At 38.6% G+C, this 12,415-nt stretch overlaps 2 protein-coding genes across 3 annotated transcripts; both read left to right on the top strand.

Annotated features, from left to right (window-relative positions):
* The first annotated feature begins 563 nt into the window (after positions 1–563).
* Positions 564–5,998, top strand: ubfd1 (ubiquitin family domain containing 1). Of its 2 annotated transcripts, none has more exons than XM_084371017.1 (7): positions 564–662; positions 2,452–2,706; positions 2,798–3,006; positions 3,089–3,154; positions 3,275–3,380; positions 3,479–3,561; positions 5,567–5,998. In XM_084371017.1, the coding sequence occupies exons 2-7, from the start codon at positions 2,469–2,471 to the stop codon at positions 5,675–5,677; spliced, it is 813 nt and encodes a 270-aa protein (XP_084227143.1). In that variant the 5' UTR covers positions 564–662; positions 2,452–2,468; the 3' UTR covers positions 5,678–5,998. The 2 variants fall into 2 exon arrangements, with proteins under 2 accessions (XP_084227143.1, XP_084227142.1); XM_084371016.1 differs by lacking the exon at positions 564–662 and adding an exon at positions 729–862.
* Positions 5,999–10,218: 4,220 nt separating this feature from the next.
* Positions 10,219–12,407, top strand: rmi2 (RecQ mediated genome instability 2). Its single transcript, XM_084370562.1, has 2 exons — positions 10,219–10,550; positions 11,709–12,407. The coding sequence occupies exons 1-2, from the start codon at positions 10,271–10,273 to the stop codon at positions 11,858–11,860; spliced, it is 432 nt and encodes a 143-aa protein (XP_084226688.1). The 5' UTR covers positions 10,219–10,270; the 3' UTR covers positions 11,861–12,407.
* The last annotated feature ends 8 nt before the right edge of the window (positions 12,408–12,415 follow it).

Below are 12,415 nucleotides of genomic sequence, written 5' to 3'. Positions count from 1 at the left end.
GAAAGATCAGAACCACTGACAAACAGAAGAAGACAACATAAAGAAACACATTTAACAGAATAATAAAAATGAAAAAATAAATAAATAAAAAGAGATGAAGATGAAAGAGTAAAAGAAAAAGAAAAACACCTAAAATATCACACATACTGCAGACATTCATTGTTTTCTTTATATTGTATGTGTTGCTCAATTTCCTTCATAAACATTTGGAGATGTTTCACAGAATTCAATAGTTGGCGATAATGCATCATTTCAAGCCTCCACCGTCAGATGATATCAAGGAAGAAGAAAAGCAGAGCCAATAGCCGCTGAGTGAAGTGCCACCTCTCGGTGCCTGCTTCTGCTGCCACAACAACAGAGAAGCTGAGCGGAGTGAGAGCATTACCAACCGCTCACTTCCGGGTTTGCCCCTGTTCCCGTATATGGCAACATGGCACAGCTTGAGTTTTCAGTGATTATAATGAATATCCTGCCTTTGCTCCAGAGTTATGTTGCTTAATTATATTTACATATTATTTGATTGAGCACAAAATAACTGTTTTTGTATCCAAAACAACTTAATTTGCAGTAACTTCAGTTAGTTTCGTTGACGCATGCGCGTTTCAATTCTGTCTTCCCTTCCCCCGGCTAACTGAAACTAGAGATGTTTTAACGTCGTGACGGTAAGCATATTTATACCTGTTATGCCATTTAAAAACATGTAGTTATTTTTACTCCTTTCTGGGCTGCCATGTACGTCTGAGCACCACTTTCGTCGTTGTCGACTTTCTCTTCCTGAATATCAGATCTCATCCCGCTGTCTGTAGTCTCTTTGCCACAACCTACAACAGATTGTACACAATCATCATGGCGACCCAGGATGGTGGGTACTGAGAAAATGCAGCAGTATTTCCTTCATATCTTTACATTGAGCCGTGACACTGTTAATCAAATGTCACATGTTTGTTATTGACATGTTAATGTATGACCATAGCTGTGCGGTGTGCTGTAAATTTACGTTTCTGCGTTACGTTATTCTCTAAATGTGTTGTAGCTAGCTAACGTGAACGAAAGCTAACATCAGTCAAATTTAGCTTGATCTGTGGAGGACTGGAGTTACTGGTGAATATTTAACCAGTGTCAGGTTTGAGTCGGTTAAATGTCGCTGCTAAGGAGCTAACTAGCTAACTGTTAGGTTATGAATGGTAACGACTAACGTACCGACGTACGGTATGTTGCGTTCACGGTACCCAGTTTGGTAACCAGTAAGGCCAGCCGTGTTAACCTACAAGATCTTGTGTTTTGCGAGGACATGTTTCCGTCCGAAAATCATGTCTGTCCAGGGTCAAGCGAGGTTAACTCGGATTTATCACCTAAATTAATACAGAATTAAAAATCGCTGCCTGTATTAAAAATTCAGCAATGGAAAGAGCTAGAAAGACCACGAGACAGAGAGAGACAGAGAGAGGGGGGGTGAAGGTAAAAAGCGAAACTAGACTTTATGACATTGTTTATGGTGTTAACTAGTAATGTGGGGAAGTGTGGGGAATTCCATATGTAGTTTCCATATCTAATATATCCAAACTGTATTTAAAACAACTTACCCACTGTCTTTAAATGAGGCTCTAGATTTAAGATACTTGGGAAATTTTAAAATAAAGTATAAACTAACTTACTACCCTGAAAGTTGTTTAAAATAAAAAAAATGTTATGTGTTAGAAAGAATGTGATTCGTCTCCAGATCAATTAAGTATTTGTATTGTAAGATCTTTATTGTTGTGTTGTTCTCTGCTGGGTTTCTCGCAGGGACTTTATACTGTTTTGTTAATTTGTTTGTCTCGTTGCTTACAGGCAGGAATGTCTATCAGTTTCACTCTCCCAGACGGACGAAACTTTACTTTGTTCTGCTGTACTTCATTGGAGTTAGGAAACAAAATGAGAGCAGATAGGAGTCCTAGAAACACGGATATCAGCCGTGCATAACCTGAATGACGTGCTATACGCGGTTTAAACACAATTACTGCAAGTTGAAAGTGATTATTGGATCGGTTGTCAATTACTAGATTAATATCCCACTATTTTGATCAGTTATTATTCGCTTTGATTAATTTCACCCGACGAAAAAAGTTCTGATTCTCTGATTCCAGCTTCTTATATGTGAATATTTTCTGGTTTCTTTACTCTTCTATGACAGTGAACTGAATGTCTTTGGGTCTAGAACAGAACAGGACATTTGAGGACGTCATCTTGAGCTTCGGAAAACATTATGGAGAAAATAAGCAACAAATTACTTAACAATGAAAATAACAGTTAATTGAAGCCCTAATGTTAGTTATCTTTGTGGTATGTTGGACAGCGTCTGTGTTGGAAAATCATGGGATCTATTCCTCTGAGAGCTAAGAACTTCCTACTAAGCAGCGACATGAAATTTCATTTAATTGATCTAAATGAATGTTTTTCATGCTCTTCCAGGAAGTGAAGAAGTCATAATGGAAACCGAGGCAAAGCCAAAAGAAGCTGAACCGCTAGTTGAAGATGCAGAAACTACGTCTCACACAGATGCAGGAAACGCCACAACTCAGGACTCTAGTATTAGCAATGGGGACGACGCAGACGACAAGGAGATGGTGGATTTGAAGATTATCTGGAACAAGAATAAATATGATCTGAAAATTCCTGTTGATAGCACCGGAGCCAAACTAAAAGAGAGCATCCATTCTCTCACTGGTGAGCGCAGATAATAGTCCACCTTTAGCTGAATGTTTTAGCGCTTCAACGTCTCTAAAAATGTAATAAACCTTCTTCGTTGTCTTCCGAGGTCTTCCACCGGCAATGCAGAAAGTGATGTACAAAGGACTGCTTCCAGAGGACAAGACGCTACGTGAGATAAAGATTACAAACGGTGCAAAAATAATGGTGGTTGGATCTACAATAAATGATGTATTAGCTGTGAATACACCCAAAGAGGTCATTCAGCAGGAAGTTAAAGCTGAAGAGAACAAGAAAGAGCCTTTATGCAGGCAAAAGGTAAGATTAATGACATTTCTGCAGAACAGAGTCAAATATTAATGTAGTTCTGTGATTTTTAAAGCGTGCACTGTTATTTCAGCAACACAGGAAAGTTTTGGATAAAGGTAAACCAGACGACATAATGACAGCTATTAAAGGAACAAAGGTGAGAGGAGATGAAGGGAGATCATCCTTATTTTTTGTTTGTCTGGTATTGAGTGTCACAGAAGCCCGAGGCTGTTTTCCTTTGATAAATGTTGACTTAACCGTCTTGTTCCACTAACAGGAACGATTACCAACAGTGCCTTTATCCGGAATGTTTAACAAGTCCGGAGGAAAAGTTAGACTCACATTCAAACTGGAGCAAGATCAGTTGTGGATCGGAACAAAGGGTGAGATTACGGCTGGCCTCATTTTGCTGAAAATCTCTGCAACACAAACACGCCGACGATTTAATGTTCTCCATTTTGTGTTGTGTTTTCCTCTGCAGAGAGAACGGAGAAAGTCCCGATGGGCTCCATTAAAAACGTAGTGTCTGAACCCATCGAAGGCCATGAGGACTATCACATGATGGTAACTGTTCTTGCTGCTACCTGCATGCCACACTTATCTATATTATGACACAAACATATACGCATACAGAAGGTGAAGGTAATATGATCATTGTAACAGCTTTGTTGCAATTGATTCCACTAAACTAAACGTCTATGAAAGATCCTCTGTGGAAGTGAGGAATGCAGGTGGGGTTGTCCACTGAAGTCACTGTAGTGCGTGTCCATCAGAGTGATGAGGCCATCGTGTGCTGTTTGGTGCTCTGCAGCGGAGCGGGAAATGTCAGTGCTCTCTCTAGATTAACCTTTCTGTCTCGAGGCACTTCTGTTCTTCATTGTCAGTGAAATAGAAGTTCCCAGAACAAGGAACTTAATTGAATCGGGTTGTCTCATGGATATCAAGATCTGTTTTCTGTTTCATAACGGCAGTCACACAAAGAATGTAAAGGTTAGGAGAATATCTCCTGTTACGTATATTTCTTCCTGGTATTTTATACTTTCAGCATGAACATAAAGTGAACAAGTACAGGAAACACACCACAGGAGCTTTCTTTAGGATAGGGGACAATTATGAATGCAGTGTTTTCATTTCCTCCCTGGAGCTGTTCGAAAAAGGCTTCGGCATTCAGTATGCTAAGCTGACCAGTAGCATGCTAACAGCTTCTGTCAGTGTCATAGCGTGTGAAACAACAGCCCTGAAAATGCCACGTTGATTGATTGACAGAAAAAGCAGTGATAAATTCAGAGTTATGGAGCATTGTTTCTGATTTATGTTGGGTTAGGTCAGTGGTTTTCAAGCTTTGTGCTCAGGGCACACCAAAGAGCAAGCAAAGATCTCAAGGCACAGCTGTGTTCAGATCCGTGTATAATAGGCTCTTTAACACGTGTTATCTAATCACTCTGCTCATGTTTATTTTTATCTACTGATGCCAAATAAACAACTGGATTACTCATGAAATGTTTATTATCAAAGTCATTCAAGAATTGATTTGAAACTTTGTAAAATAACATAAAATAAGCAACACACACATTTTAGTTTAAGTTATAAACAAGGTGAAAACAATTTACCATTAATACTTTAATTATAGTGAAAACTGAGACAATTTGATAGTGAATGTTGAGAACCAGGAGATATTTGTCAGCCTCTCAGGACACACAGGCATTTGATAAAAAAAAGTTAATGATAAAATTAAAAATCGAAGCTACTGTGTGAGTAGACGTTGGAGAGAACGTCCAGATTTTCCTCCCTCCTTGTTGTTTACTACCACCTCCCACTGACTGAACATGTAGGTGAGATCGGACTGTGTAGCCAATAAAGATGTGTGGGAGTTTATGCCTGAGCGGTTCAGCTGTGTTTCATGGTATGGATCCCAGAATGTACACCGCACTGAAAGTTTGTTAATGTGACTCAGCGTGTTGTCACACCTGTAGTGCTGAACAGTGGAAGTACAGTGACTTTGTGTTTTAATGTTTTGGCCCAGAGCATGTTCCTGCATCACTGAGGAGTTGATCATGTATGAGGAATAGATGGAAGAGGAGATGAGGAAGATTTAAAATGTCAGTGGGCAGAGAGCGTTTCTTTCTAAAATAGACTCCCGGTCATTGATATTAGCGATCCATCCTGTTTACACTCACTTCTTGAGGGGAAGCGAAAAAACTTGATGTTTTATAGGAGTGAACAGCAGCACCGGTGAATATGAAGGTCACACTTTTTTTATTCCAGACGGGCTTTTGGAATGATTAAGTGGGCTGTAATATACTGCAAAAGAGGTCTTTTCTCACTGAAAGGTCTTACGAGAGGCAGTATATTACACACCGTATACCCAGCGATCAGTCTTTCAATTAATAACTTTATTTTATTCCATCTGATCATATTTTGAAAGGTTAAATGTTATTTAATACCTACATACGTCGTGTTTCATCCACACCCGATTGTTGGTATTTCCAGTTATGTTTGTAGAATATGTGAACTGTAAAATCCATAAATGAGATGAATCATGATTTTTCTTTTTCCCCTTTTTTTGTAGGCTTTTCAGTTGGGTCCGACGGAAGCGTCTCAGTATTGGGTCTACTGGGTGCCTGCACAGTTTGTCGATGCAATCAAAGACACAGTCCTTGGAAAATGGCAGTATTTCTAATGTGCCTCTTTTTTCGATGATGAACTGGGATTGAGAAGAGGAGCCAGGTAATGAAAAAAAAAAACGAAACTGGAGTCAACAGTGAGGCTTAAGGAACGTCTTATTGGAATATATTGGAAGGAAACAGACGGATGCCTGTGGACTAATCATATTGTTTTTAGGTTAAAAGTGCACTATGTGGCAGCATAACATTTCTCAGCCCTGTTGATCATTCAAGGTTTTCAGCAAATCCGAGAGAAAATGATGAAACAATTGTACAGAAATTGCTAACACTTTTCTTCAGTTATTCTTAAAGAAATAAAACTTATTTAATGAAATGATTGTGCCGTGCTGTTGTTGTTTGTGTCCGCTCAAACTTTACTTTTGATTCACTTTATGTGGAGGTTTGCACATTTTGGCTTGGCAGGTCTTCCACGCTGTAGTTTTTAGGTCCTGCCACAAATTATTGATTCGATTAAGATCCAGACTTGGACACCCCAGAACTTTGAACATCTGTCTCGCTAAGAAATAAAACTTCCAAGTAGCAGTTTCCTTGCTGACTGCAGCATATTTTCCCCCCATAATTTCTCTGTATTTATCTTTAAGCCTGTCAGGCCTGCTCTGATCTATAGTGTTTGGCTTATGTTAAACATAACTTTGAGTATTATGACCCGAGTGCTTGATCTTGGTGGCAGACCATAGAGCTGTATTCTACTTGGTTTCAGTGTATTGCACATAAAGTGCTTTATCCAGCAGAATGCCAGAAATGATAAACATAAAAGTTTTGTTTCTCAAACAGCCTTATTTCACTGGTCACTACTGGGGTGATAAAAATGAAAAGTACTTCCGTGCATCTACGTATGACTTGCAGGGTTTATTGTAATATTAGTGCAAGAGAGTACGACAGATAAATAAACAGCTTTGTAATTTAAAAATGAAAGCAGCTTCTGTTCATCTGCTTTTTCATTAGTAGTACAACCTGCCTGTTCATTTTGTTATAATGAAAGCATTATTTTCCTGAATAGCATTCATCAAGGGGGTCGGATCTGTTTGCTTTTTACCATTTATTCAACATCACCCATGCCTAAATTTGCAGTCCACACCACTGTTGAGATTTAAATTGCTAAAACTGATGAGGAATAACACAATACAATTACATTTGTTGATATATAAAAAAAGTAGTTAATTACTTTATTTTTTTAAAATCTCATTCCACCTTAATAACAACTACAGCATTAATGTTAAAATCCAATATGGAGTAAAAATGTGAAGCTATGACTTGCAACTCTTTGACGTTGGACTTTTGTGTCATGCTGTGTCATGGCAGAAGCTGAAAAGTAATCCAAGAAGACAAAACTGTAGGTAGTGAATAGTTTTCTAAAAAACATCTTGTTCATGAGCTCCATTTCATACGGAGGCCCTGGGGGGCAAGTGAAGAATTTTTATTTCCTGGTGATCCATTTTCTAAGTCTGATCTAAATTGTTTTATCTCCTGTGTTTATGACGAGAACTGGTGGGAAAACAGCTTTGGCAGGATAATCTCTAAAGTTCCTTAATGTACATCTGTGAACATTTGAAAAAATCTTTTTTGTTTTATTTCAGAGGAAAATGTTTTTACAGATGGCAAAAGATAGGGAACTTGGAGAGAGGAGGAAAAAAGTTTTTTCAGGCGAAAATGTTTTTTCACGTGTTTTCACAGATCAGACATTTTTTTTTAATTTTTTTTCACTAGCTCTCAAGTCAAGAGAGAAAACAATTTAGATCAGACTTAGAAAATGGATCACCATAATAAATAAATAAATAAATAAAATAAGACACGAGGAAAAATTTCCAGAGCAAAAAACTTTTTCTTCAGGAGAAAACATTTTTAGAAACCAAGTGAAAAACTTTTTTTCAGACATGAAATTATTTTTTCTTCTGAAAGCAAGAAAAAAAAAAATCTTCTGAAATTTTTCCACATTTTCACAGATGGACATACACAATCATTTAGTGTTTACCAGTTCTCAAGTTACAAACACAGGAGAGGGAAATTTTTTTTATCAGACTTAGAAAATGGAATGAAACCGAGTGAACAACTTTTTTTTTTTTCAGGAGAAAAATAAACATTTCAGGAGAAAACATTTTTTTTAAAAACCAAGTGAAAATTTTTTTTTTTTTTTTGAGACATGAAATTTTTTTTTCACGTTTTCACAGATGGAAAAAAAGAGATCAGACTCAGAAATGGATCAGCATTAAAAAAATTACAATAATAATAATAATACATTTGTGAAAACCGAGTGAAACACAATTTCTAAACTAAAAAACACTGGCTTTCTTTCAGGGGAAAAAAATGCCACCTGGTTTCAGACATGAAAAGCTTTTTCCTCTGATAGACAAAAAAAAAACGTTTTCAATAGCTTTCCGAGATTTAATTTCTTTTTTCTTTAACCTCAAACTTTTTTCCCCAGTTCTCAAGTCATAAACACAATTATAGCTGCTGCGCAGCAATGGGTCGGGTCCGGGCTATTTTTGGCAAATTTAGGCAATTCTGAGCAACAAACAGGAGAATAGGAAGACAAGACAGTTGACAACAATGTTCATTTTGGACCACTTGAGTATTGAACCCACAACTTCTGGAACCAAAGACTGTCATCTATCACTCTGAGCTAATTGGCAAGTGGCAATACAACAGTGGCTTCACAAATTGATTAAGCCATTCACTGTTGTGCAGGCAGATTTAAAACCACTGTAAAAAATTCAGTTATCAAGACAAAAATCTGAAAATACACATATTGCAGCATGGAGATGTTGGTAATTTTAAAAATGATTGATTTGCTCCATAAGTGAATAACTGGTGTTTAGCTATGTCATCATTGCATTGACTCCAGTTGTTCCCATGAAAGAAAAATTTAAAATGCTGTGAAAAATTCAGTTTTTGAGGCTCAATTTTTGATAAATCAAAGGAGGAGAGAGGAAATAGGTTTAAGAAGTTTTACAGTTTTTGAAAAAAAACTGAGTGATGTACTTCATAATTTTTAATAGGTTTAAATGTACAAAAGTTTCTTCAATATTGAGGCTACAGTTTGATGAAAGTTCTGAAGCTGTAGCAAGTATGGTTGATTTGTTATGAATTTTCAAAGGTTTGAACTTTAGATGCTTGCTGTAGCACCACCATCAGGACTATTGGCTTGGGTTTACAGCTGAGGTAATCTGTTATGAGACTGGACCTTTGTGCAAAATTTGGTAAGCTTTCATCCATGGTCCAGTCAAAGCTATTTGTTTTTATTTAATTTAGAGGCTTGTTGTGATGCCACCGTCATCGTCTTGTGTTTCATGTTGAGGACATCTGACATTTTGATCTGTCGTCATCATCATCATCATCATCATATTTGCTGGGTCTTGAACCCACAACCCCTGACATCAAGCACCAGGTCCTAACTCACTGAGCTAATTGGCTGGAAGTGAGACCTGCTGTGTGGCTTCATTTGTCGACTCAGGGAGTCACTGTCCGGGCAGCTGTTGTCAAGGCAGATTTCAAAAATGATCAAAATGTCAGAAATTCTGTTACCTGAACAAAAATCTGATAATACATAAATTGCATCTTGACAGCATGGAAATGTTGGTGATTTGTTTTTAACTTAAAGTGTTTAGCTTCATAAGAGAAAATTTGATGTTTAAAAATGCCACTCTTCCATTGACTCCAGTTGTTCCCATGAGAGCAGAATTCAAAATGTTCTCAAAAATTCAGTTTTTGAGATAAAATTCTGATATTTGCCAAACTCCATCAACCATGACTGCAAAATATTCTCAATTTTTTTCAGGAAGATTGAAAATGTATTTAGCAAGAATTTGATAGTATATGTTTACAGTACTGTTTACAGTCAAACATTTTGATGCACTGTAGGCTTAATTTTTGATAAATCAAAAATCAGAGAAACAAGTTTTGTGGAGGACGGTCTGAAGATGCTCTCTAGCAAGTTTGGTGACAATTGGGCAAAAATTGTGGGAGGAGATAGTTTTTATAAGTTTTACAGGTTTTGAAAAAAACTGACCGATGGACTTCATAATTTGTAATGAGTTTAAGTGGACTAAAGTTTCAGCAGTATTGGGGCTACAGTTTGGTGAAAGTTTCAAAACTGTAGCATGTACTGTTGATTTTGTAGGTATTTTTAAAGTTTTTAAATTTAAACGCTTATTGTGCCCCCCCCAGGAGGAATATTGACATGTCCTTGGAATTAAGTAAATCTGGCATGGGGCCAGACATTTCTGTAAAGTTTGGTGAGTTTTCGCCCATGGGAAGTACGACTTCCTCGGAAGAAGAAGAAAGAAAGAAAGAAAGAAAGAATTCCTAGGAATACAATAGGTTCCTGGCAGCTTAGCTGCCCGGACCCTAATTAGGATCGAATAACAAACATTTCCATAAGTTGATCCCTACAGCAGAACAGAAGTGTTCTAGGCTACACAGGTCCACATTCAGAGCCTGAGGTGATGCTTTTACTGTGAAAGATTCCACACCGGAACTGAAGTTGTTGCTGCCTGACAGACACGCCCACAACTTCCGGAATGATGAAATATTTGGCGGGAAGCCCTGTAGGAGCCGGAAGGATCACCGCTGGAAGACAGCAGAGGCCGGTCATGTTGAAAACAGCCGGAGAGAGGAAGCGGCCGCCGCCCGTTAAGGTGCTGTCCGGTCAGCTGAGGGCGGCGGAGAGGAGGGGGACAGCCGACGGCGGGGACACGTTTGCGGTGAGGCTGCGGGGGGGCCGCTCTCTGCTGGTCTCTCTGGTGTGGATGCAGGGGACAGTACTGGAGCTCCAGCTGGACAGAAACACCGTCCTGCTGATGGATGAGACGGGGACGTTTGCTGTTCAGGGTGTCAACAACATCCCCAAAGGCAAACCGTGTCTGTCCCAGGGTAAACACAGCAGAGCGAACATGCCATTAAATCCACCAAGAATAGTGTTAGGCATTCATTCATTTAAGTTCATATGTTTTTCTTAATTTGCCAATATATTTATTTACCTTTTGTTAATTTCCCAATTTATTTACTTCCGTATTTAAATTTCCATTGTATTTATTAATGTATTCATTTTGGAAATGTATTGATTTAAGTATTTATTACTGTATTTATATCTGAATTGTTTCCTTTTTAATTTTAACACCTGTTTATTTCCACAGACTTATTTCTGTATTTTCTTTTTACATTTATGCTCCATATCACAAATGACTAAAGACCAGGCCCACTGTTTGTCAAGCGGTCTCAGATAGTTTCAGTCATTGATTCATTATTGTGTAATCTGCTTATTATTTTCTTTAGTTAATTGATTCATAATTTAAAATGTCCCTCCCAGAGTACAAGGTCACGTCTTCAAATGACCGACAGTCCCAAACTCAAACATCGCCTATTCAATTTACAGTAAAAAAAAAAACAATCCTCACAAACAAGAGAATAATTGCTCGATTAGTCGTTGCAGCTCTAATCACTTGTAGTGTTTCCTCTGAAGCGACACATCCTCAGTTTAAGCTGAGGAACTTGGAGCTGTTCAAACTAAATAGACAACAAACATTGGTAATGTTATTATTTACACCCATGTACGACATAGTCGGCTGTGAGAGTCTGTTCAGGCTTTAAAACACTGCAAATTCATAAGCTTAAAATCTGAAGTATGACTGTAGTTTAACAGATAAAGATAAAGGCAGGGCTGTTAAATAAAGATAATCCTTTATTGAGCCCGCAGACGGATACTTCAGGTGACAGCAGCTCAAGGGCAGAATAAGACAGGTAAATACTGAAATGTAAATGTGTGGTGACATGTATATTACTTTATAACATGGACATCAGACCACAGCGCAGTCTGCCGTCTAATCATTCATTCTGGGCTTATTTACATGAAAATCTGCCCCAACCAGCCCTGAGTGTGACAAATGTGTGTTCCCAAAGCAGGAACACGAGGCCTCAAACTAATGACTGCGCATGAATATCTTCCTCTGACAAACAGTCACATCTCCCCGTCCTTGTTCCCTTGAATCTGTTGTCACTGAACAATCGACCACCTGCTGCTGTTTTTCACAGGCAAATATGTCATGGTGATGGGTGTCATCCAGGCCATCTCCCCGGAGCCAGTCATCCGTGCCGTGAAGATGGCAGACCTCTCCGAGCTCGCCGCGCTTCACAGACGGATGTGGAAGCTGGAGGTGGAGGAGCTGCAGCGGCTGCTGGCCTGAATGCAGAGAGCCGCCGGTGGAAATGCTGCGTTCGCCGGCAGCAGGACGACCTGCTCCTGTCACGCGTATCCAGCTGGGTTTGCACTGTTCAACTCATTCTTGACAAATGGAAAAACTATGTCGCAGGACTGAGCAGCAGCAGCAGCACAATCTCCGAGGATGTCAGGCTTGTGACCGGGAGGCGTGATGCAAGAGTGACAAAGACTCTGACACGAGGAAACAGTATTTACACTGTGATGTGTGACGCTTGAATAACACAAGTTATTTCCCATGTGGCTCTTCCTCCTACAGAAGTGGAGCTGTTGGCCTCACTGCTGGATTTATAAATGTGTTTACGCTGTCGTATCTGCAGTGCATTGCCTCAGGACAATCGCTAACACACAATGAAAACATAACTTATCCAGCTAAAGAAATGATTTCTCCAATTTTTATTTTTATTGTGAACTGTCCTTAAAGGGACAGTTCACAATTTCCTCTTTCTGTTTTGCTATTTATCAAAGCACCAAAAAAAAAATACAATAAAATAAAACATTTGAAAATCTCAACATCAATGTG

This window comes from Pagrus pagrus, assembly GCF_965226575.1.
Source record: "Pagrus pagrus genome assembly, chromosome: 13".
Classification (NCBI taxonomy): Eukaryota; Metazoa; Chordata; class Actinopteri; order Spariformes; family Sparidae; genus Pagrus; species Pagrus pagrus.
The sequence above is the reverse complement of the archived record's forward strand: the minus strand, read 5'-3'. Positions and strand labels throughout refer to the sequence as shown.